At 38.3% G+C, this 22,486-nt stretch overlaps 1 protein-coding gene across 8 annotated transcripts in view; it reads right to left on the bottom strand.

The window, feature by feature from the left end:
• The window catches only part of Fmnl2 (formin like 2), a 294,762-nt gene that overhangs the window by 69,278 nt on the left and 202,998 nt on the right, over positions 1 to 22,486 (bottom strand). For all 8 annotated transcript variants that reach the window (XM_070023246.1, XM_070023179.1, XM_070023218.1 and 5 more), the window contains exons 5-6: positions 14,096 to 14,179; positions 10,442 to 10,594 (exon numbers count right to left, since the gene is read on the bottom strand). In XM_070023246.1, coding sequence (XP_069879347.1) covers positions 10,442 to 10,594; positions 14,096 to 14,179 — 237 coding nt within the window. The remainder of the gene's footprint in view (positions 1 to 10,441; positions 10,595 to 14,095; positions 14,180 to 22,486) is intronic.

Raw genomic sequence — 22,486 nt, forward strand, 5'->3', positions numbered from 1 at the left:
ATATTCCTGACAGAGTCAATGTCAGGAATATTCTACACAGTCCCCAATAGCATTCCTTCTTGTTCAACTGAACTAATTACAAAAGTTAAAGGAAAGTAGGACTAACATCAACAGCTTTCAAAAGTCTCTAAAGCACAGAGCAGGTAAAAGCTGAATTGCAAAGACAGTCTCATATAGATCAGCCAGACAGCTATTTTAAATCTCATGTCCCGTTCACAACCAACCAAACAGAAGCCACACAATTCTTTATAAAAGCCTATTAGTGAACCAACTTGGTTTTAGGAAAGTACTTCAGTAGGTCACACCTGCCTCACTAAAGTTGATATGTAAATATGTTTGCTCATATAAAAAGGTGGACTTCCTACTTTGTATATATTTAGAAATAAAATCTTAGCAGTGAAAGTTCTCAATCAAAGAAGTTTGAGTTTAAGGCTTAGTAAGACCACTGCCATTTCTAAAATACAACTTTCAACATTTCACTACAACCCCAGCCTGAGCATGAATGCTGACACTCTGCTTAGAGGTCATCCAGGTTTACACCTTAGTCCATAGCTGAAGTTCCTCCTCCCCTTCCTCTGTCTTTTGTAATTTATTTTAATCTGATTGTATTTCTTTAATGAAATCAGTTATTAAGTAATGATAGTGTCCTTCTAGAGGGATAGTTTTCTCTTTTTCTGGGAGTGAGGAATAGGAGCAGAACTGAGTTTGAATTCAGGATCTCATGCTTGCCTGCCAAGCATGTGCTCTCTGACTTGTACTCATTACTCATTACCTAACTCATGTAACTGTAACTCCTCGGTATATGAACTCTACAATAACAATAAATAAGAAAAGAAAAGAAATCAGGGCTTTAGAGGCACAAGATGCCTGTATATTGGAGAGGATTTTCCTGGAGGCAAAACAAAATAAAGCGAAACAAAAGCTGTCATTCATATTTTTGGAACAGCTCACATTTATAGGAAAAATATAGGGGAAATGTAGGGGAAGGGCTATTTGTATGGAGAAACTAACAGCGTCAAAATGCTCAAGCTGTCTTCTATATCAACTTTAAGAATTGCCTGCTACTTTCTCAAGTACTGAACTAAATCTGTAGATGTTAGCATTTACAGATGAGGTCCTATCTCAGAAAAGCTGCCAATTAGGATTCACAAAGCTCTGTGAATTATGGGAAAATTATGAAGCTGATTTAAGATCACAATCAAATAGTCTTAAACTCTATTTCCTGCATGTAGATGAGGAAATGTTACTCTTTTTTCTCTATTTTTCCTTATTTTAATGGTGTTATACTAAAAGTAATCATTGCTGGGGCTTTAAAAAGAAAAGGAAAGAATGCTAAATATTTGTATTAGTTTCATGCCCATTTCAGCATATGAAGTAATGGTAACTGAAGAACTCATAAGTCAGTGCCAATATGAACAATATAAACAAAAGCTAAGCAATATTTGAGAATGTATTTGTGAAACTTATACAGGATATGTCCTGCTTACTATGCCAGTTACTCATGAATGACAATAAATCTGCCAAGAGGCACACAGCCATAATTTTAACCAGGTGGTGCCAGTAGCACATGCTATAGGGAGGCATTTCTGTTTGAAACTTCTTCAAAATGATTACTGAGGACATCCTGCCTGGCAAGCAAACCTTAATTTTTAATTCAGGAAGACAGTGCGGTGAGGCCAACAAAGAAAATCCTGAGAAGTTGTACTCTTGAATACATTTAACTACAGAATAGATACATCGAAATTTCTCCTGCTAACTATATGCTTAGAACCTAAATTATACAAAACACTCAGTAAAGTTCTAGTTTCAATCATGTTTTATCCTTGTCCAAAATAGGAAGCTACAATAATTTTTAGCTATTCCCTCATGGTTAGAAACACACACACACACACACACACACACACACACACACACACACACACACACACACACACACACACACACACACACACACACACACACACACACACACACACACACACACACACACACACACACACACAAGCCAGGTATAGTGGTGCACCCTTGTAATACCAACTACTCATGAGGAAGAATCAGGAAGATTAAGAATTCAAGGCTTACCTGGGCAAAAGTAAGAATTCAAGGCTTACCTGGGCAAAAAGTAGACTGCTCAAAAACAAAATAAAAGCAAAAGAGCTGGGGTATAATTCAAGTGGTAGAGCCCTTGCCTGGCATGTTTTATCTCCAGCAAAAAGGAAAAAAAAAGAATTAAAAAAAGAAAAAATACTAGGTAATAGACATAAGAACAAGTGATAAGTGATGTGTCTGCAACATTTCTGAGTACAGAGAAACAATCTCTATTCCTGAGTAAAAGCTGGATGAAGCCCAGAGTTCAAGCCCCATTACCGACAAAAAAAAAAAAAAAAAAAAAAAAGCTGGATGAAAAACTCTGGATCACTCAGAGATCTCTATTTATGTCTCTGATCACATAGTCAACACAAAACAAAAGCCACTGTTCACCCCTTAAAGCCCTAATCAACAACATGTATTTGTGTGTGTGTGTGTGTGTGTGTGTGTGTGTGTGTGTGTGTGTGTGTGTGTGTGTGCGTGTGTGTGTGTGTGTGTGTGTGTGTGTGTGTGTGTGTGTGTCCCCACATACATGCACACTAGTATTGGGGCTTGAACTCAGAGCCGGGACATGGTACCCTAGCTTTTTCATCCAAGGCTGGTGCTCTACCACTTGAGCCACACCTTCACTTCTGGCTTTTTGCTGGTTAATTAGAGTTACGAGTTTCACAGACTTTCCTATGGGAGCTGGCTATGAACAGTGATCCTCCTCCAATTTCATCTTTTCAAGTAGGATTACAGGTATGAGCTACTAGCACTCAGCTAACAACATACATTAATTTGTAGACAGTTAAACAATCTAGGTAACTGGCAGGGCAGCTCTTGTTAAAATGAATGGTCAGCATGCTCAAGGTCCTGGGTTTGATCCTGGAGAATCCAGTCTGTGAGTGTGTGTAAGTCTGAATCTCTTTCAATGCTTCTATTATCCTTGAATATTCTCTGACATGGCCCAATGAGGGTCTCCCAAAGTCTGGCAAAATCTTTCTATGGAACTTTCAGGCCAACAGTTGAGAGATTTGTAATATATACATCCTAATAATAAACAAAAGAAATAATATATATTTTCCCTTATTGAAAGTACTTTTAAACAATCTTTCAAACTACTAAGATATCAAACTAGTATCTACCTATAAGCATAGTAATTAGAACTCCTTTAGAAGCCAATACACAGGCTCAACCCACTGGAATGCAACCTCAGTGGGGTCTGTCACATAATTTGGCAGAACTATCCTTGCCCTTTATGGTTCCAAAGTCTGGGCTAATAGTACTTTAACCAAGATTTGGGGTTTTAGGTTTCCTCTCTCTTACCCTTCAGACATGACATCACTTGGGCATATTTTTCCTATCAATTAAACTCATAATATACTTGAGGCCTAAAAAATATGCCAGAAACTTTTCTGACTGTTCCTATAGCCAAAAGAAACAGAGCTGAAACAGTTCAATTCAGAAGTAATGGAAATATGGGAGGTAGGAGAAGATGGAGCGAGACAGGAGAAACAAAAATCCTAACAAAGTTTTTCTATTAAGTGCTGAAATTTGGTTTGTCTATATATTCTACTAGAGCACCAGATAACAGCTAGATTAGCGCATATAGTCAAATTCTCAGTACTTCCTAGAGAACTTGAAAGAGCTAGCTGTGGGCTCATGAAATAAATAGAAAGTAATTATTAGCTTGAATTCTGTTTTTTTTTCATTATATTCCCTTTATCAAAAATGGTATTTCCATGCCAGGTGCCAGTGGCTCACGCCTGTAATCCTAGCTACTCAAGAGGGTGAGATCTGAGGATTGCTGTTTAAAGCCAGCCCCGGCAGGAAAGTCCATGAGACTCTTTTCTCCAATTAACCACCAGAAAACCGGAAGCGACACTGTGGCTCAAGTGGTAGAGCACTTGAGGTGATGAGCAGAGGGACAGTGCCCAGGCCCAGAGTTCAAGCCCCATGGCTGACAAAAAAAAAAAAAAAGAATGGCTAATTAATGGCTAATTAAGCAGGATATATCCCCACACAAAAACTATTCAAGGAAATCATCTTCTTCCTGTGACCTTTAAGCCAGAATATTTCAATGTGCAAGCTAAATTATTCCTTCTTTTCATAAACTTTCTATAAATCATTACCAATAAGCTACAATGACAACTGCACAGTCTGGCTTTCAAAACATTACTTCAGCTAGCTCTGCACTTCCCCAGCCAGATCTATGCAGTCCTTGTTTCTAAAAGAACCTAGCTACTGCCACACTCTGTGAACTCCTTTCCACTCCCAACCACTCCTCCAGGTCTTACTCTTGGCATTTCACATCTACAGCGAGTTTCTGAATTCCTACATCCTTAGTTTTGATTACACAAACATGACATCTAATGTATTTGGCACACAGCCACATGAGGACAAACATAAACACAGTTTTTCTCAGTAAAAACACCACAACACAATAGAAAGAACCTAAGAGTACTTTGATTACAAATCATGATTGTGCAACTTCTCTGGTATCTAGTTTCCCCATCTTCAAAATAGGGCTAAAAAATCCTGGAATGGTCCCCAAGATTTCATGAAATGATAATGCCACGAATATGAATAGGTCCCCTATAAGCCTAGCGTGTACAAATATGTTATTTAATATACTCTGCTATATCTCTAGCACTTTATAAGGTACCTCTTATGTATTAAGTTAGACCACAAAGGGGGCAGTTTGCTGTCATCTTCACTTACTGGTCTACCAGATTTTCTTAAGAAATTGTTACCTTAATTTGAAAACATATGAGGTAGGTTGCAGAGCCTATCATGGCCACAATCAGAAGCTCCATATGAGACAGATGCCTTAAAAAATACACTAGTCATGGGCTGGGAAGTTGGCTCAGTGGTAGAGCGCTTGCCTTGCATGCTCGAGGCCCTGAGTTCGATTCCTCAGCACCACATAAGCAAAAAGAAAAAAGCCGGAAGTGGCGCTGTGGCTCAAGTGGTAGAGTGCTAGCCTTGAGCTGAAGAGCTGAGGGACAGCACCCAGGCCCAGAGTTCAGGCCCCACGACTGGACCCAAAAAAAAAAAAATACACTAGTCAGATAACCTTTCCCCCGACCCCTGGAGAAGAGACATAAGAATGAGGTAGGGCAAGCTATAATCCCCAGCTACTCAAGTGGCAGAGATTGGGAGGACTGTGTTCCAAACAGTCACCCTAGCAATGCGGGAAGCGTAAATAGGAAGGCCACAGCCCAGTCTGGTTCAGGCAAAAATGTGAGACCTTTCCCAAGAAGGGATAATGCATGGCTTTAGATCACTTGCCTAGTAATAAGCACAATGCCCTAAGTTCAACCCCCAGTACTGAAACATTTTTTTTTCTTTTTGCTTATGTGGTGCTGAGGAATCGAACCCAGGGCCTCATGCATGCAAGGCAAGCACTCTACCACTGAGCCACCTTCCCAGCCCTGAAACGTTTTTTAAAGATAAGAAAAGTTAAGTCCAGTCTACTAGAAAATGCTGAACAAATCTGCTAGGATGGTACATGGCTAAACTAAATGTAAATCTATCATCATTTTTTGCAGGAAACTTTTTGGGTTTTTTTTTTTTCAGTCGTGGGGCTTGAACTCTGGGCCTGGACACTGTCCCTCAGTTCTTCATCTCAAGGCTAGCACTCTACCACTTGAGCCACAGTGCCACTTCCTTGTCATCATTTTTGCAACCAGTATCATTACAGTAAGTTTCCAATGGAAAACATGGAATATACTTTTTCCCCTGCACTAGAAACAAGGAAGGACTTGAATGTAGGGCCTCAAGTCCTAGCTTATTTTTTGCTCAAGGCAAATGCTCTGCCATTTGAGCCAGGCCTCTAGTTCTGGCTTTTTGCTGGTTGACTGGAGATTAGAATCTCTGGGATTTATCTAACCATGTTGGCTCTGAAACCGAAATTCTCAGATCTCAATCTCCAGAGTAGCTAGGATTGTCAATGTCAGCCACCAATGCCTGACTGGCATTATTTTATTTTTTATTTTTTTTTTTTTTTTTAGTGGTCGTGGGGTTTGAACTCTGGGCTGGGAGTTTTCCCTCAGCTCTTCAGCTCAAGGCTAGCTCTCTACCACTTGAGCCACAGCAACACTTCCTGGCATTTTTCTTTACTGAAGTCCAATAATATAAATCTAGACATCCTCAAATTTTTAAAAATTATTTTCTCTTGCCTCTGAAATAACAGAGCCTTGATGTGGACATGTAGGCACACATTGCATCATGTACTTTAGCTAAATTGACAACCACATTGGCAGAAACCTATCTCAAAAAAAGGCACACAAGGCTCTAAGATAGCACAAATAGCTCATTTACTTCATTACTATCAACACTTCCCCTCTGGATTCAAATATATGTAATACAGAATCCAAAATAACTCAATGAGTATGCCATGTTGCTAAAAGCTTGAAAATCAATTTTAAGTAGCTACAAATAAAGACTGAAGGGTTAAACAAATGCAACAATGGTACCCACTGGACATGATGTGGGTGGGGATGGGAGGAGAAAAGCTGGGAGAGAGTAAGGGAAGGGATGACAATGTCCAAAAAGAAATGTACTCTTTCCCTGACTTATGTAACTATAACCCCTCTGTAGATCACCTAATAACAATTTTTTAATTCAATAAATAAATAAAGACTGAACATAAGGAGGAAACTGCTACCATTACAATTTTTATTAGAAATCGTTATATTATAGAACAGTATTTTTCCTCTAATCAAGCCTCACTTACAAGATGTTGTTAAATTTCCTGAGAGCTCATTTGTTCTAATTTACCTAGTCATTTTTGCCAAGTAATACTAGATAAGAATCTACGCTACTATCTAGAGATTAGAAAGGGGTGTGGGAGAGGACAGAAATCCAAATTCAGATAGAGACACTTACTAGTTTAAAAAAAGCTGCCAGAATAAATTATCCCCACAGAGTGTGAATTCCTTTTTCTCTTGCAAAAAAACCCTCTACATTAATAAAAATACAATATACCTTAAAAGTTCAAGTTCTTAACATGAGGAATCATAATATGATAACAGAGTTCATCAGTGGGTTTTATCTCAAGACAAGGGGTTGGGCTAAGCCACAAGGTTATCATATTATAACATGGAGGGCAGTTATAAGACCCTGCCTCCATGCATTCTCAGCTGACTTGGATGTCATTTCTACCCAGGACTTACGAGATGTTCCAGTTTAAAGCCTCATCATCAATGTGTAAACTGAAGCTGCTCCAGAGGCAGCAAAGGGAGAAGCAGCTCTGGTGGCATTAGAACTGAAGATACCCAGGCAGAGAAAGCAATCTAGTGGTGATGCCAAGAGAAGAACAGAACCAGAACATGAGGAGACAGTGTGACAAGAAAGGACAAAGTACAGTAGACAACCACAAGTGAGAAGACAGTATGAAAAAGACAAGAAAAAGAAGGCCAAACAACAAAGAGTGTGAGGAACAGAGAAAGAGAGGGGAGAAAAAGGAAGAGAAAAAAATGTAAACACTCTTTGGGTATATGAAAAGCAACACATACTTTATGCCTGTACTTGGATTGGTCTTTTGTAGAAGTCAGTCTCTCTCTCTCTCTCCCTCTCCCTCTCCCTCTCTCTCTCTCCCTCTCTCACACACACACACACACACACACACACACACACACACACACACACACACACACACACACACACACACACACACACACACACACACACACACACACACTCCAATGACCAAGCATACAACTAGAACTCAGGCACAAATTCTTGAACCATGAAGAACTGGACAATCATTGCTACACATTACTTAAAAATAGCAACAACAACAAAAAGTTTCAAGATAGTATGGGAATGAAAGCTACTATTGTGTTGATTGATTGTTGTTAGAAAGCATGAAGCCAAAATGAATGGAATTATAATGCTCCCTTTCTGGCCTTGAAACTGTTGAAACACAGAACAGAAGAATGTAATGATGGTTTCTCAGTCTGTCCTCTTCAAGCCTACCTGCAAACCAGCAACATCATATAGTTCCACCTTTCTCCAAGTTACATTTGCATCACATCCTCTGATGTACTTTTGACTGAGCTTTCTGATTAATATGAATTCTAGGATCACCCTTGAACCAACTGTGAAGCAAATTACACCATTCCTGTACTCCACTTTCTAGGTTCTAGGATCACATCCCTCCCAAATCTTGGATCTGGGATATTTCTCATATATTTTCCTCATTTTCTCATTCTACTGGAAATAATGTGCTCACAAGGAATAGTTTTTAATAGTTTCTAAAAAGGCATAATGAGTTATTAGTCAGAAAAATGAATCCTCATTAGGATGCAAGCTGGCCAATATAGACTACTTCATAAATAAGAAATAATGGAACACCAAATTGAAATATACTTCATAAGTTAAATCCCTTGCACATAACTAAAGTTAGATTACTGGTGAGAATTTCCATTTGAGTACCAAAATGATTACACAACCTTTTGGGCACAATTAGTTGCCTTTCTCTTAACTTCCAAATCAGTCTACATATTCTTCTACTCACATGTGAAAGTAGATAACATAAAAGATCCTATAACTCTTGACACATTGCAAATAACATGAAGTGAACTGAAACAGTACGCTTTATTATTTTTGAATCAAATTATTCTATACTTGCTAGTATTTTGGGAATTTGTTAACACGGAAAATCTGAATGGTTTATAGGAGGCCTCATATTCAAACATCAAGTCTTTCAGCAGAACTGAACTTCATTATAGAGATTTTTTTTTTCCATGACCAAAAATCCAAGTCAAAGGGACAGAGGTAATTAAAGGCAATCAAATGTGAAAGGTCTGAAAGCCTCATATTCACTGACCGTAATGTGACACAGAGATTCTTACCACAAGGACCCAAAATCCATGGCGATCTTAACCCCTGAAGAAATAGTGTTACTTTGCCAAAGCATGTCTGAAATCAGTGAGAGAAAGTTTTCAAGCTTCAGGGAAGAAACAAAATTTTCAAACGAGGGTCTTATTAATAAAAATTTCTATTAAACTCATGGGCATCTTGCTCTAGATGGCAACAGCATAGATTTACTCACCAATTTACAATTAATACTAAGTACAATGTCTGACAAACTAGGAAAGCTCAAAACAAAAAAATGGGGAAGGGAGTAGGGCCTGGGGTTTGAACTGAGTCTTAGCATTTGTTAGGCAGATGCTCTCCCACTTAAGCTGCACAACTAACCCTTTTTACCTTTGTTGTTTTTCAGGGTCTTATGTTTCTGCCCAAGGCTAATTTTGAACTACAATTCTATTACCTATACCTTCCTCACAGCTACTATTATAGGCATGAATTACTATACTCCATTAATTGGATGAAATGGAGTCTCACTAACTCTTTTTCCAGGCTGAGTTCATCCAGTTTCTACCTTTTAACTGATAAAAAATATGTATTATGTATTAATTAATGAAAGATCAAAGATGAATGATAATATACCCGTAAGTGACAAAGGTAGTCAGTCTCATTCTCTTAATCTAGTAATATTTCAGGAAGAAGAGACATTATAGGGAATTCCCAGGAGGAAATAAAAAGTTGACAATTAAGCATGCCTAAGCAAAATAAAACTGACTAAAGGTATTATAGTAATTAAAAAATTATCACTGAAGCGTTCTACATCTTTTTTTTTTTTTTTGGGTCGGTCATGGGGCTTGAACTCTGGGCCTGGGCACTGTTCCTCAGCTCTTCAGCTCAAGGCTAGCACTCTACCACTTCCAGTTTTCTGGTGGTTTATTGGAGATATGAGTCTCATGGACTTTCCTGCTTGGGCTGGCTTTGAACTGCAATCTTCAGATCCTCCTGAGTAGCTAGGATTATAAGTGTGAGCCACCGGCACCTGGCTCAGCATTCTGCATCTTTATGAACCCATCACACACACACACACACACACACACACACACACACACACACACACACACACACACACACACACACATACACACACACACACACACACACAACTGAGCTACCAGAAGAGAAAGAACGGACAGTAAAAGGGTATGAAGGGCAACTGGGCTCAAGGTGCTGCCCCTACACTGGAAACACCAACACATCACAATGTCAACATCAACCCAGTTTCCCAAACTTACCTACTTAATCCTACTCTGAGGCATCAGTCTGCAGAATTTTTCACCACCTGTAAAAATCAATGTACTGTGCTTCTAGAAAGCTCTTTAAATCTATAGAATACTGCTTATGGGAAGCACCTATGACTTGCAGAAACATTCTTTCAGAGTCCTGAAAATGAAAGTGTGCGGCAAGAGGCATTGACACTGTCTGGAACCAGCAGAAGGGACAATCCTGCAGTGCCAGGAAACCTCACCAAAGCAGCCTCCGGACCAAAGGCACTTACCGCAGCACGGAATGCCTTCCAGAGCGGGAAACACTGTTGCCCACTGGTGAGGGCAGGTTGCTCCCTCTGTGCAGGTCCTCGATGGATCTACTCCAGGGCTTTGATTTGTCCACCGAATTCTCTACTGTACTTTCCACACTTTCGAAGTCAAAACTAAAACAACAGGAGAATACCACTGAAGACTTAAAATCTGACTGTCACACACAGACACGGAAGTATATAACATACAGTTCCAAGAACACATCTTCACCTTGATATGGGAAGAGTTTGCAGTCAAAACTAAAAAAGAAATATAAAAGAATTACTATGGTCTCAGTGTGGGCTTTCAAGCACCAAATGACAAATACATAAGCTGGCAAAAGAATCATGGAGCAATAGCAAAAAGTAGTGTTCTATTATTTGTATTTTTCCTGTGAGGCTTGCTAGCTTACCAATTACTAACATTGCTATGTTGGAAGGGGGAAAAAAAATCTTATGGCTGTCTTCATTTTGCTTTAACAAGTTAATATGTTCAGCATATACTAATTTATTCCTACCCATCAATTTTCACTGAGCATTTTCTTCTAGTGTGTTGGCAAGTACACTTTTCCAACCATATGTGATACATTACTAGTGTAGTTATGGACTTGTTTTGATTTTGGAATCTCTCCCCAATGTGGTACTCTTTAAGTAAGACTGCTGTTTCTCTGACATTTTTCGAGGTTATTACTCATGTTAACCACATTAGAATAAATGGCAAGTTACAGTGCTCATTCTGGTATAGTTTTAGGAACCAAATTTTTAACTAAGAAGGCCCTATATATACCCCCAAACTCCTACATAAAACCAGTAATTCTGCTTTCTCAAAGAAAAAAAAAACTTTGTATCAATGGTTTCTACCCATAGATCCACCAGGCAACACCTGCTCAGACAGCAGAATAAACAGATAGTATCAATAACTAATATCCTTTGCAAGATTTTGGAAGGTCTTGAAGAAAAAAATAATGTATACTGAAAACTATCTATGGCTTTTCCTTTCTGCCAAAATAAAATACATCACCCCAGAAAAGCACATAATGCACTCTATTCTATCTGTTAAAATCTAATCAGAGAGAAGAGGCCAATCCAAAGACAATACAAAGGTCTAGCCACAGGCAATTTCCTTATGACTTTTGATGCAAGATGCAATGCAGATGACAAAGAGGCAGAATTTAGTATAGAAGAAAACTTGAAATACTCCAAATAGAAGGCTATAATTGATTGGGGAAGAGAAGTTGATGGTGCCAAGATCACTCATGGCACCAGCACACTCACTAGGTCTCTCTGCAACCCTGACACATTCAGCCATCTAGAATGCATGCATTCTTCTCAGCTCATCCCCATCTGTGCCCAGTAGAAACAGGACACACCCACCTTAGTGAACACACCCTTAGTTCTTAGACAAGAGCTGAGCCTAATGTCTCACATCCATAGGTTGGGAAATTGGTACACAAAGAACAGTATTAAAAAACAAAAAGGCCCCTTAGCTTTAAAATAAAAAGACAAATTATATGTCTCCATGAAATTTCTTATCCAGTTTGATCAAAAGTAAAGCAAATAAGGGCTTAATTAAAAGCTAATGCCACAAGCAAAGAAAACCAAAGGCTCAAGATTAGGAGAGAAGAACTGAGTTCTGATCTATTTACTTTGCAGTAGACTATTAGAATTTCCATAGAGTACCTTAATCTTTCTCCACTAGTACAACGTAATCCCAGTTTCATGTAGGGAAAGCATTGATTGCAGCAAACATTCTTTTCTTGTGCATTGTTCCTAGTTATTCTTAGTCCTCCCTGTTCCATAAACATTACCTTAGATTTTACAATATGCAACAGAGATTATTATTCTATTTTGGCATATAAGATGAAGCATCAGAGAGATTCATGAGCTTTGACATAATGAAGATAGGCAAAAAAATATCCATTACAGAACATGCTCTAAAACCTACGACTGTATTTGAGAGGACAATTTCTCAAGGAGATATGAACTTGTGCACTGAGCTTTACTTTTTTAATATGTTTCATGCAATACATGAGAAATACCAAAACAGAAACCATCAAGCCAATTTCAGTTAACAGTTTAGTTTCTGAATCTAAAAAGCAAGAATAATAGAGTTTTCTCCTCACAAATAATAGGGATTATAATATCTGTTTAGGTCTTAGGACTGGTTTGGAGTGAGACAAAAACAAGTGACTCCTTTTAAAAGGAAGAGTAGAGGATAAGGAAAAAAAAAAAAAAACTCTCCTGCATCTGGGCACAAGCATTGCTGAGTGAAAATAAAAGCACAGTATTACTGCTTCAGTCAGCATGTACAAAACACTATCTGTGGATATTGGAGTGTTGCTAATTGAAGGACAAAATGTAGAAAAGAGAATGCCTCTTTTCAAATGTACACTTTCCAGTCCTTTTGTAAATATATCAGAAGCTAAGAAAATTGGATTTTATGAAATAACAAAAACAAAGTTAAGTAAGTTTTAATTTTCCTACTCTGTTTCAGTATTCCCACCCCCCTTCAACTTGTGGGCAAGAAATTAAAATAATACTAATACACATAAAGAAAAAGACAATTTTATTCCTTACTCCAGGGCCACTATGTCACTATCTATGTCTGCAAACCTTTGTCAATGCAGTTATACACATATACATACAGTATGTATACACACATACACATACACATACACATACACATACAAGCATCTTTTATTTTTCTTTGTCTCAGTACTAGGGATTGAACCATGGGCATCATGTATGCCAAGCAAGTGTTTGGTCTACCACTGATCTACAACATCGCTGTATTATTTTTAAAGTAGAAGCATAGTAGCTGGGCAGCAGTGACTTGTGCTTGTAATCCTAGATACTCAGGAAGCTGAGACATGTAGGATGGTGATTCAAAGTCAACCCAGGCAAGAAGTCCCTATCTCTTTAAAACAAACAAAAAAGCAAGAACAAACAAACAAACAAAAAAATCAGCAAAGAGCAGGGCTAGAGACATGGAGACATAATTCAAGACACTAAGCTAATAAGCAAGCAACCATGTGAATGTGAGGCCCTGAATTCAAACTCTAGTACTTAAAAAAAAAATTTTTAATTAAGTTAAGAGATGGAGCAGGAATGTAGTTCATTAGTAGAGTATGTGCTTAATTAGCATGTCCAAGGTCCTGAGTCCAATCCTTCAATACCTCAAACTTTCATACAAAATTTTTTTTTTAATTAAAAGGCATTCAGTCTTTTTTATCCTGCGCTCTCAGTAACTGCTAGAATGTTCTATCCTACAAAGATGTGAAACTTAAGTCCTCAAGAAAGTATTTCTTTGGGGATTTAGCACAGTGACAGAGCACTTGTCTAGTATGAAGAAGAGCCTAGGTTTGACCCCCAAGATACTTTTTCTATTAAAAAAAAGAGTTCCTAAAGATTGATGGGAGTTCCACTTCACCCCCAAAGTGATTTTCACTCTTGTGTTTCATTTCTTCCCTAAATGCATTTCTAACCTAAATTATGTGATTTGTTTTTTTTTTAACAAAAACAGAAACAAATCTCCTTAAACCCCTCACATCTGCTTGCAGTGCAGAATTTTACCACAGTGCTGTATCTTCTATGACCATGTGAAATCCAAATGCAAGCAAGCCAAGTTTTACTTACGTTACTGCATATTGAGCAAATGACAGATATTCCACTAGAACATCAAGGCCTTTGTTTTCTTCATTCAAAAATTCTCTGACCCATCTGTGGAAGAAAAACAATAATAATAATTGGAGACACTGATCACATGTTCTGCCAAGGAAAGGACACAGCGGAAAATTGTAGTTTTCCACCGGAAACATTCAGTGGCTGAAAGGAAATACAGAGAAGTTGGACTATTTCACCTGAGGTAGGGCTTTGAGAGATGGTAGGAAACCACAACACTTCAACATGCAAGAATAAGGAGAAAAGAGTGCACATGTGCCACCTTTGTATTTTTACTCCTCTGGAGACTTAAGATAACCTATAAAAGAGTTCCTTTAAAAAGTAACATTCTAGATATACTTTTTCTACCACAACTAATTCACAGCCTGCTTGCTGTGAGCACCCAGGCTACACAGAGAATGAGGCAGACTGAGGAAATGATGCTGTAGCCACTGAAATCTAGGCACGACTCCAAATCCATGCTCAACTCCTTGGCACACTCAGCTGAACAAACCACTAAACCAGCCAATGAGAGGCCAGTGGTTATGGGCTTCTGGAAATTCAATAAGGATAATGATTTGCTTAATTTTTTCCATGAATGCTAAAACCTTTTTAAAGGCTGCCGGCACCGCAGACCATCAACAAGGCCAACATGTGACAAACAATGGTTAAAAATTCATTTAAAAAAATTATACCAATTTGTATTCGAATGGTGCTTAATAGCTGCAGAACAACTATGATACACGGGTAGCCAAAGAAGCTTTTTAGAGGCTGAGTATAAACACCCATCACCCCATTTTACAGATTTCCTCTGGGGGACTTCATCTTCAAAAAAATGTGTGGTACCTGGCAAAACTTTTACTTGGAATGAAAACCACCAATTAATAAGAGGTAAGCTGATGTCACTGAAATGACACTAGAGGGCACTGGTCTGTCAAATGCACTCCAGAGAGGTAACTTTCCTCCATGAACACCATGCAAAAAAAAAAAGTTGGTGGGCCATGGGTAGGGCAGCTACTAGGGAAGCCAGTTTTGCTGGCTATTACGATGAAAGCAGTCCAGGTGCAGCAGCTCTTGCCTCTAACCCTAGCTACTAAGGAAGCTGAGATCTGAGGATCTCAGTTCAAAGCCAGTCTGGGCAGAAAGTCAGTGAGACTCTTAACACCAATTAGGAGGCATCAAAAAGCCAGAAGTGGAGCTGTGGCTCAAATGACAGAGCACTAGCCTTGAACAAAAAAGGTTTAGGACAGCACCCAGGCCCTGAGCCCAAGCCCCAATAACAAACTAAAAAAGAGAATAATCCTATACCATGTGTCCTGAGGATAAGCAACCCTGGAGATCTATGTCTTCAGCAAAGAAAAGATGTGGTGTGCTCAGTGTCTGCTTTCTTTTTTTTTATTTGGGTTGTGTGGGAAGAGTGGTGGTGTGTTGCTGCTGTTGTTGTTTATTTTTGTCTTATCTTCAAGCAAGCTCCATCTTTCTTCTAGCCTGCCATCTCCTGAGTAAACTAAGGTGGATAAGTACTTCTAGGAGACAAGGTGGGAAATTAGACATCTTGTCCTTTCCCCTAAAGTATATCCTAGACAGAGTTCCCATCAGACATATGCACGTAAAACAGCTGTGTGTAAGCATGTAACACTTGTAAAGATCCTAGAGTGGCAACACTGGCAAGGAGAACACCATCTGTTTGGTCTCACAAAGTGGCTTTGTTATGAGACCCAAACACAACAAACAAGTTGTTTGCTGGTCAAGGCTGAAGTTTGCCAAACAACCACACACGTGATCTTACAATATCTGCTTCTATATACCTTATTTTAATTATTCCCTATGCTCTTAGTCTTGGGAGACAGAATGTTTTTAAATGATGATTGGGAGACAGAACGTTTTTAAATGATGATAAATAGGAAGTTTAGAAATAGAAGGTCTTTCATTTTTATAACTGGCAGAAGACCTAAGAAAGCCAAGAGCTCACTATCAAGATTGGATGGCTACAACTCTTTAAATCGGGACCCTATGTCATGCTTATGCTTTTCCACTAATCTGGACAATGAGCTATGACTACGCAGTGTAAAAATGGCTCTTGACAATGGGGATCTTGCTAATATGAAAAATAACCACAAAGGTCCATTTTTTTTCCCGGAATGGTCTCAATTTCACATTTTCCACTGCAGCTGTCTACTAACTTAGGAGAAGAGAAAAAATAGCCATTGAAGTTTCTTCTGCAAAGTCTGCATTCAGAGAATACAGATTCTTCAGGGCACTCTCATAGCTGGCAGCATCTCTATCTCACAAACAGTATAGGAAGCAAATGACCCAGATATGGAAAACACACACACACACACACACACGAGTGCATGTATGCATACAGAAAATGGCCAAAAACCAAAGCAAATGTCTGATACAACACACACATATAATCATGCAAGAATAAAGATTAATTGGTTTATTTCACTTTACTTCAACATCCTTACCAATGGCCCATCAGAACTTGCTGTCTTTGAATGAAAGTTCCTTAAAGATAATTTTCAAAGTCAAACACAGGACTGCTTTTTCAGTCCTAAAATACTAGCTGGCACATAACATGCCTTGCCTCTGGGTTGATTTCATGCACTGAAGGGAACTTCTTTTTCTAAGCTACAAGATGTTCCCTGGGCATTTTATGGTCCTCCTACATAATATAAGACAAATGAGACATAAATCCTTCAGGATTGGCTACTATGGCCTCTTGATTAATTCAATAATGAGGATATAAATGAGAAGAAAAGGTCAGTCCTAACTCTCCCCAGCTCTTAGTCCCAACTCCTTCCCTGCTTGGGCTATTCTTCATGGAAGAGAACAGAACTGAAAGAGCAAAATTCCATTAAAAGAGAAGAGTAAGGAAAAAATTCTAAGTTGAAAACGGACAACTTTTAAAGAAATACTTTGAATCTGAAGACATTAAAAGATTATGAATGCTTCATTTTGCAGACTTATGTACTTGATCATACAATAACTTTATTGTATATTTAGGGATCCTGGAATAAATTATTTCAATTTTCATCTCTGCACACCCTACACAGAATTTTTTATACGTTGCCAAGAAGCAATCAGTCTCAAATTGGGTGATTACAGGTTTGAAAAACAGAATTATTTCTAACTCTGGCAGCACATATTACTTCCCAAGTACCTCACAGATTCAAATGTAATCACCATATGTTACAAACTTGAATTTAAGAAAATTTCAAATCAGATATTTAGAAGACAGAAGGGACAGAAATAATGAAAAGTAACACTGAAAAACTGTATCTAAAGAAGGGTCTTAGGAACAAATACTAATAGTCCCTGTTGTACTACAGGTCACTCAAAGCTTTGTTTCAAAGTTTTGCTTTCCTTGCCATCCCTAGTTTTAGAAGATAGTTATCCTTGCATGGAAAATTAAATTTCAAGGAACCCTTCTGGTTTTAGTTTCCAGGATAAAGAAAAATGACCAGGCCAGGAGCCAGTGGCTCACGCCTGTAATCCTAGCTACTCAAGAGGGTGAGATCTGAGGATCACAGTTCATAGCCAGCCAGGACAGGAACATCCATGAGATTCTTATCTCCAATTAACCACCAGAAAACCAGAAGTGGTGTTGTGGCTCAAGTGGCAGAGCACTTGCCTTGAGCTGAAGAGCTGAGGGACAGCGCCAAGGCACAGAATTCAAGACCCACCAACAATGAAGAAAAAAAGAAGGAAAGAAAGAAAAATGACCAGAAAATGCACAGGAGAATTAATGAATTCTCTTTGCTGGTTTACTTTGGAGAGAAGTTGCTGGATTATCATAGAGAACAAAAGAAAGATAAGCACCAGCCAAATTCAACTTTGGTCACCAAATCTGTTAGGAGACATTGCAGTGATTTCTAAGCGTATCCAATAATTCACCACTAGGAATCCCCAAAACCTTCCCAGGGCAGTTGTGAGTGTAACATTATTTTCTTAAATATATTAATAATCGTAAGTTGGGGCAGGAGGGAGCTATAATTTGTTTTTGTTCTCCTTTGTGCCAGTCCTAGTTCTTGAACTCAGGGCCTGGACACTGTCACTGGGCTTTTACCACTTTAGCCACAGCTCCACTTCTGACTATTTTGTGGCTCACTAGAGATAAGAGTCACATGACATTTCTGCCCAAGATGTCTTAGAATCAAGATCCTCAGATCTTGATTCCTGAATAGGTAGGATTACAGGGATGAGATACCAGTGACCAGCACATTCCTTGTTTTTAATCTGATGAAGCTGATATTCCTGGTGTAAAAAAGAAAGTGTCCCCATAGAACACACGCCTTTGTTGCATTTTTCACTTTGTACAATCAGGAAAAGATGGGAGGGAGCCAGACACATTTAAGAAAATCCTTTGCGGGCTGGGAAGGTGGCTCAGTGGTAGAGCACTTGCCTTGCATGCCAGAGGCCCTGGGTTCGATTCCTCAGCACCACGTAAGCAAAAAGACAAAAATCCGGAAGTGGCGCTGTGGCTCAAGTGGTAGAGCACTAGCCTTGAGCTGAAGAGCTGAGGGACAGCGCCCAGGCCCAGAGTTCAGGCCCCATGACCGGACCAAAAAAAAAAAAGAAAATCCTTTGCATAACAATAAAAATCACTGATTTTATTAACACTTGATCCTAAGACCACCCATTTTCTTGATTGTATGACAAAACAGGAAGCTTGCAAAGGTACTTCTACTGCACACCAAACTATCATGGTTGTTTTAAGAAAAGCATTTGGGCAGTTGTTTGAGTTACAAGCTGAACTAACCAGTTTTTTTTCCTGAAATGCCAGTTTACCTCTAAAAATGACCTGTGAACTATGATGAAATAATTTTGGTATTTGAAAGACATTTCTCCAAAACTACATCTTAGAAAAAATGGAAAAAAAATTTGCTATCAGTGATAATATTTGACATTTGGAGCAAAAATAAGCATTTTAGATAACCTATATTAACTACCAATGTGGTAGTTTTCCAATACTTAAAAGTATATTATTCATGAGACTGAATATTAACAAATATAATTTTTAAAAACACAATAAAATAGGATCAGTGAAATACTGTATTATAATAATCAATACCTGAGGTTAAGAAATAATGTAGCCAGTTTCACAGGTAAAAAGAGCCATGGAAAGTGTAAGGCACCACAATGGACTTATTATACCAAGCACAGAAAGTTATTAACTGCAGTTTCTACAAATTCATAAAGCTGTTGATACAAGTAACAGGTTTTAGATTTAAGAAACTCTAGGGGCTGGGATGTAGCTCAGTGGCAAAGCACTTGCCTAGAAATTGCAATGTCCTGGATTCTCTCCCCAATACCAAAAAAGACAAGAAAAAAAAAAAGTTAAAAAAAAAGCCACTCTAGGTTTAAATGTCTGTGCTTCTAAACATCATGAAGCCAAGTGAGACACTTAATAGTGACCTTTAATGGTCTCATTTGTAAAACAATACCTCAGCAATAAATAGCAATAATAAAAATATTTTGGCATAAAATAATACTAAAGTGCCATAAAATAAAGTACCTAACACATTGCTTAATGTGTTACAAAAAATGATTATGATCTTGATGGTTTCAAGTATTTACCATATAGGAATGATAAATTAAATGCAAAGTTGACTGAAAACAAAGACACCTGATTTCTACATCTTAGTTTTATTTATGGTGTTTTTTTGTTTGTATGGGGTTTGGAATCGGTGCTTTGTGCTTGAGAGGCTAGTATTTTACCACTTCAGCCAGACCTAGAGCCCTATTTCACATTCATTATTGTTGAGATCGGGTCTTAGTTTTTGCCCAGGTACACAAGGTGGAGCTGTACTCCACCTATGTTTGTGCTTCCTGCTGTTGCTGAGATTATGAACATGTGCCACTGAAATCAGCTTCTCTCTTGGGAGATGGAGTCTCTTGGATTGTCTTCTCAGGATGGCCTGGAACCAAGATCCTCCCAATCTCAGCCTCCCAAGCAGCTACAAGCCACTAGCTATATGCATCTCAGAGACAATACTAGCCACTCTCCTATCTTTGTTCTTTCTGCTTAACCCAGCCACTGATTTACAAAGAAACTTCCAGTCCTGCAGGAAAGCAGTTCCTCTGTCCTTCCCTTTCTTATAATCCTCCTAATCACCTGGCCAATTTACCACATTCCTTTTGCAATTTCATGCCTGCACTCTCAACTACAGAGAAGATAAAGTGAAATGAGCATCTTTCAGAACTTCTGTGACCTTGCACTCAAGATGAAAAGTAATTTTCCATCATTATAGGCAGTTTTACTAAAATAAATGACCTGCCAGAGAGATCACCTATACCTCAGAACCACAGGCAAAAGCCAGTAAATCTATCCAACTCACCTTTAGCAACACTTGAGTGCTATTGTCCTGACTTCTAAAGCTTCATGACATCTGCCTATTCATACTGCTTTCCAAGGTGTTCTAATAGTTCTTGGTTCGTTTCAAGGATATTGCAAGTAATTTCAGGCCCTTGGATGAGTCATAATCCAATTCTTCTCCATTGTTACAGTTCCTGATGGTGTGTGAATGGGATTATTCCTTCCCCAAGTCTTACTTCAATTTGGCTCAAAGAAAATTAATTTTCTTTCTCAGAACACTGTTCCATTAATAAAATGTGAGGCTTATATCAAAACGCAGAACAGACTCTCTGCTTGACAAAGCTGTAGCTCAGAATATTATCCCCATAAAGCCCAAGACTCTAACCTTAAAATGCAAGCCTGTGACAAGAATAACATTTTTCAGGACAAACAATTTTTTGTGTGTAATTATTCCTTTTATTTTTAGAAATCATAATCTTTGCAATATCCTGGGTGTTAGGGTTATTTTAAGTAGAGAAAGAAACACCTCTTCTAGAATTCTTTAGGAATACATTATAAACTACTGTTGAATAGCATCAGATATTCAATTATTATCGTGCTGTGTTTTTTTTGGGTCCGTCATGGTGCTTGAACTCTGGGCCTGAGAGCTGTCCCTCAGCTCTTCAGCTCAAGGCAAGCTCACTACCACTTGAGCCACAGCACCACTTCCAGTTTTCTGGTGGTTTATTGGAGATAAGAGTCTCATAAACTTTTCCTGCCCGGGCTGGCTTTGAACTGTAATCCTCAGATCTCCAACTCCTGAGTAGCTAGAATTACAGGTGTGAGCCACTGGCGTCCAGCTATAGATATTATTATAAATCTTATTTGCAATGACCAAAATAAAATATATTGATTATATTTGGTACTGTGTGCCAAATTGTATATTAGTTCTCCCATTTACTCATTAGAACATTCCTATGATCAGGTCCTATTCTTCCTAAAGATGAGAAGTTAACTTCGATCACATGATAAGTGCAGACCTTATATAACTAAATAACTAACAGGGGCAACAGGAAATGTCTGAATCAAGATCTCTTTCTATAAACAAATGGGCACCCAATTGCCTTTCTATTATCTTACTAAAAGGACAGTAGAACTTATGGGGACCCTTGTACAACACCCAAGAACTTCTCATGGTATTAATCGGTTCTTTTTATTATTAAGTAATCATGCACATTTTCCAATCAGAAAGGATCAAGCTAAATAAAGTTAGATGACATTTAGGGGAAAAAATGTTCATTTCAGTTTAAGTTTTCAGGGTAGGTTAAAAATACTTCAAAATTTTTCTGGTATTCATATAAAATGGTGCTTATCAAAATGAACTTCAAGAATTGGAAACAAGATGTTAATTTTCATTGTACTATTTGCAGTTACGTATTTTTTCTTTCTTTTTTCCCCCTTCAGTTTAATTCCTTTTTGCCCCAGTTCTTTATTTCTGTACCCTTTGTCTTGTATATAAGATTATCTGATTTGGGGAAGGGAAGGGGAATCCCAGAAAGGTGGGACAAAGGGTGAACCAATTCAACAGTGATACTCACTAGACACTATGTTGGAGATGAACTTTACAACTTAGGGGGTAGGAAGGTGGGGAATGAGTGGGAGAAAATAAGGGAGAGGGTAACACTGTTCAAAAAAGAAATGTACTCATTACTTACGTAACTATAACCTCTCTATATATCATCTTTACCATAAAATTTAAATTGAAAATTTTCAAATAAAATTTCTGGTATGGATTCACTCCAGATAATTTATGCCAGTAATTGATTGAGTACCATTTAGATACCTTTCCATGAATTTTTTTCTGCTGCTAAGGCCAAAGCTTTCAGAGTATTTCACATATAGGTGTGGTGGGCAAGGGAAAATTCAGCTGCTGAAGATGAAAGAAAAACCTTTCAGCACTCCCAAAGTATCCTATACAACAAATCACTCCAATTGCTTACAGATTGCACTGGCTTCAACCCAACCAGGATTCCTCTATTCAGCCAACTTTGTATTGAAAATGATCA

The sequence above is a fragment of the Dipodomys merriami genome, unplaced genomic scaffold (assembly GCF_024711535.1).
Source record: "Dipodomys merriami isolate MVZ:Mamm:240054 unplaced genomic scaffold, mDipMer1.0.p SCAF_1, whole genome shotgun sequence".
NCBI lineage: Eukaryota > Metazoa > Chordata > Mammalia > Rodentia > Heteromyidae > Dipodomys > Dipodomys merriami.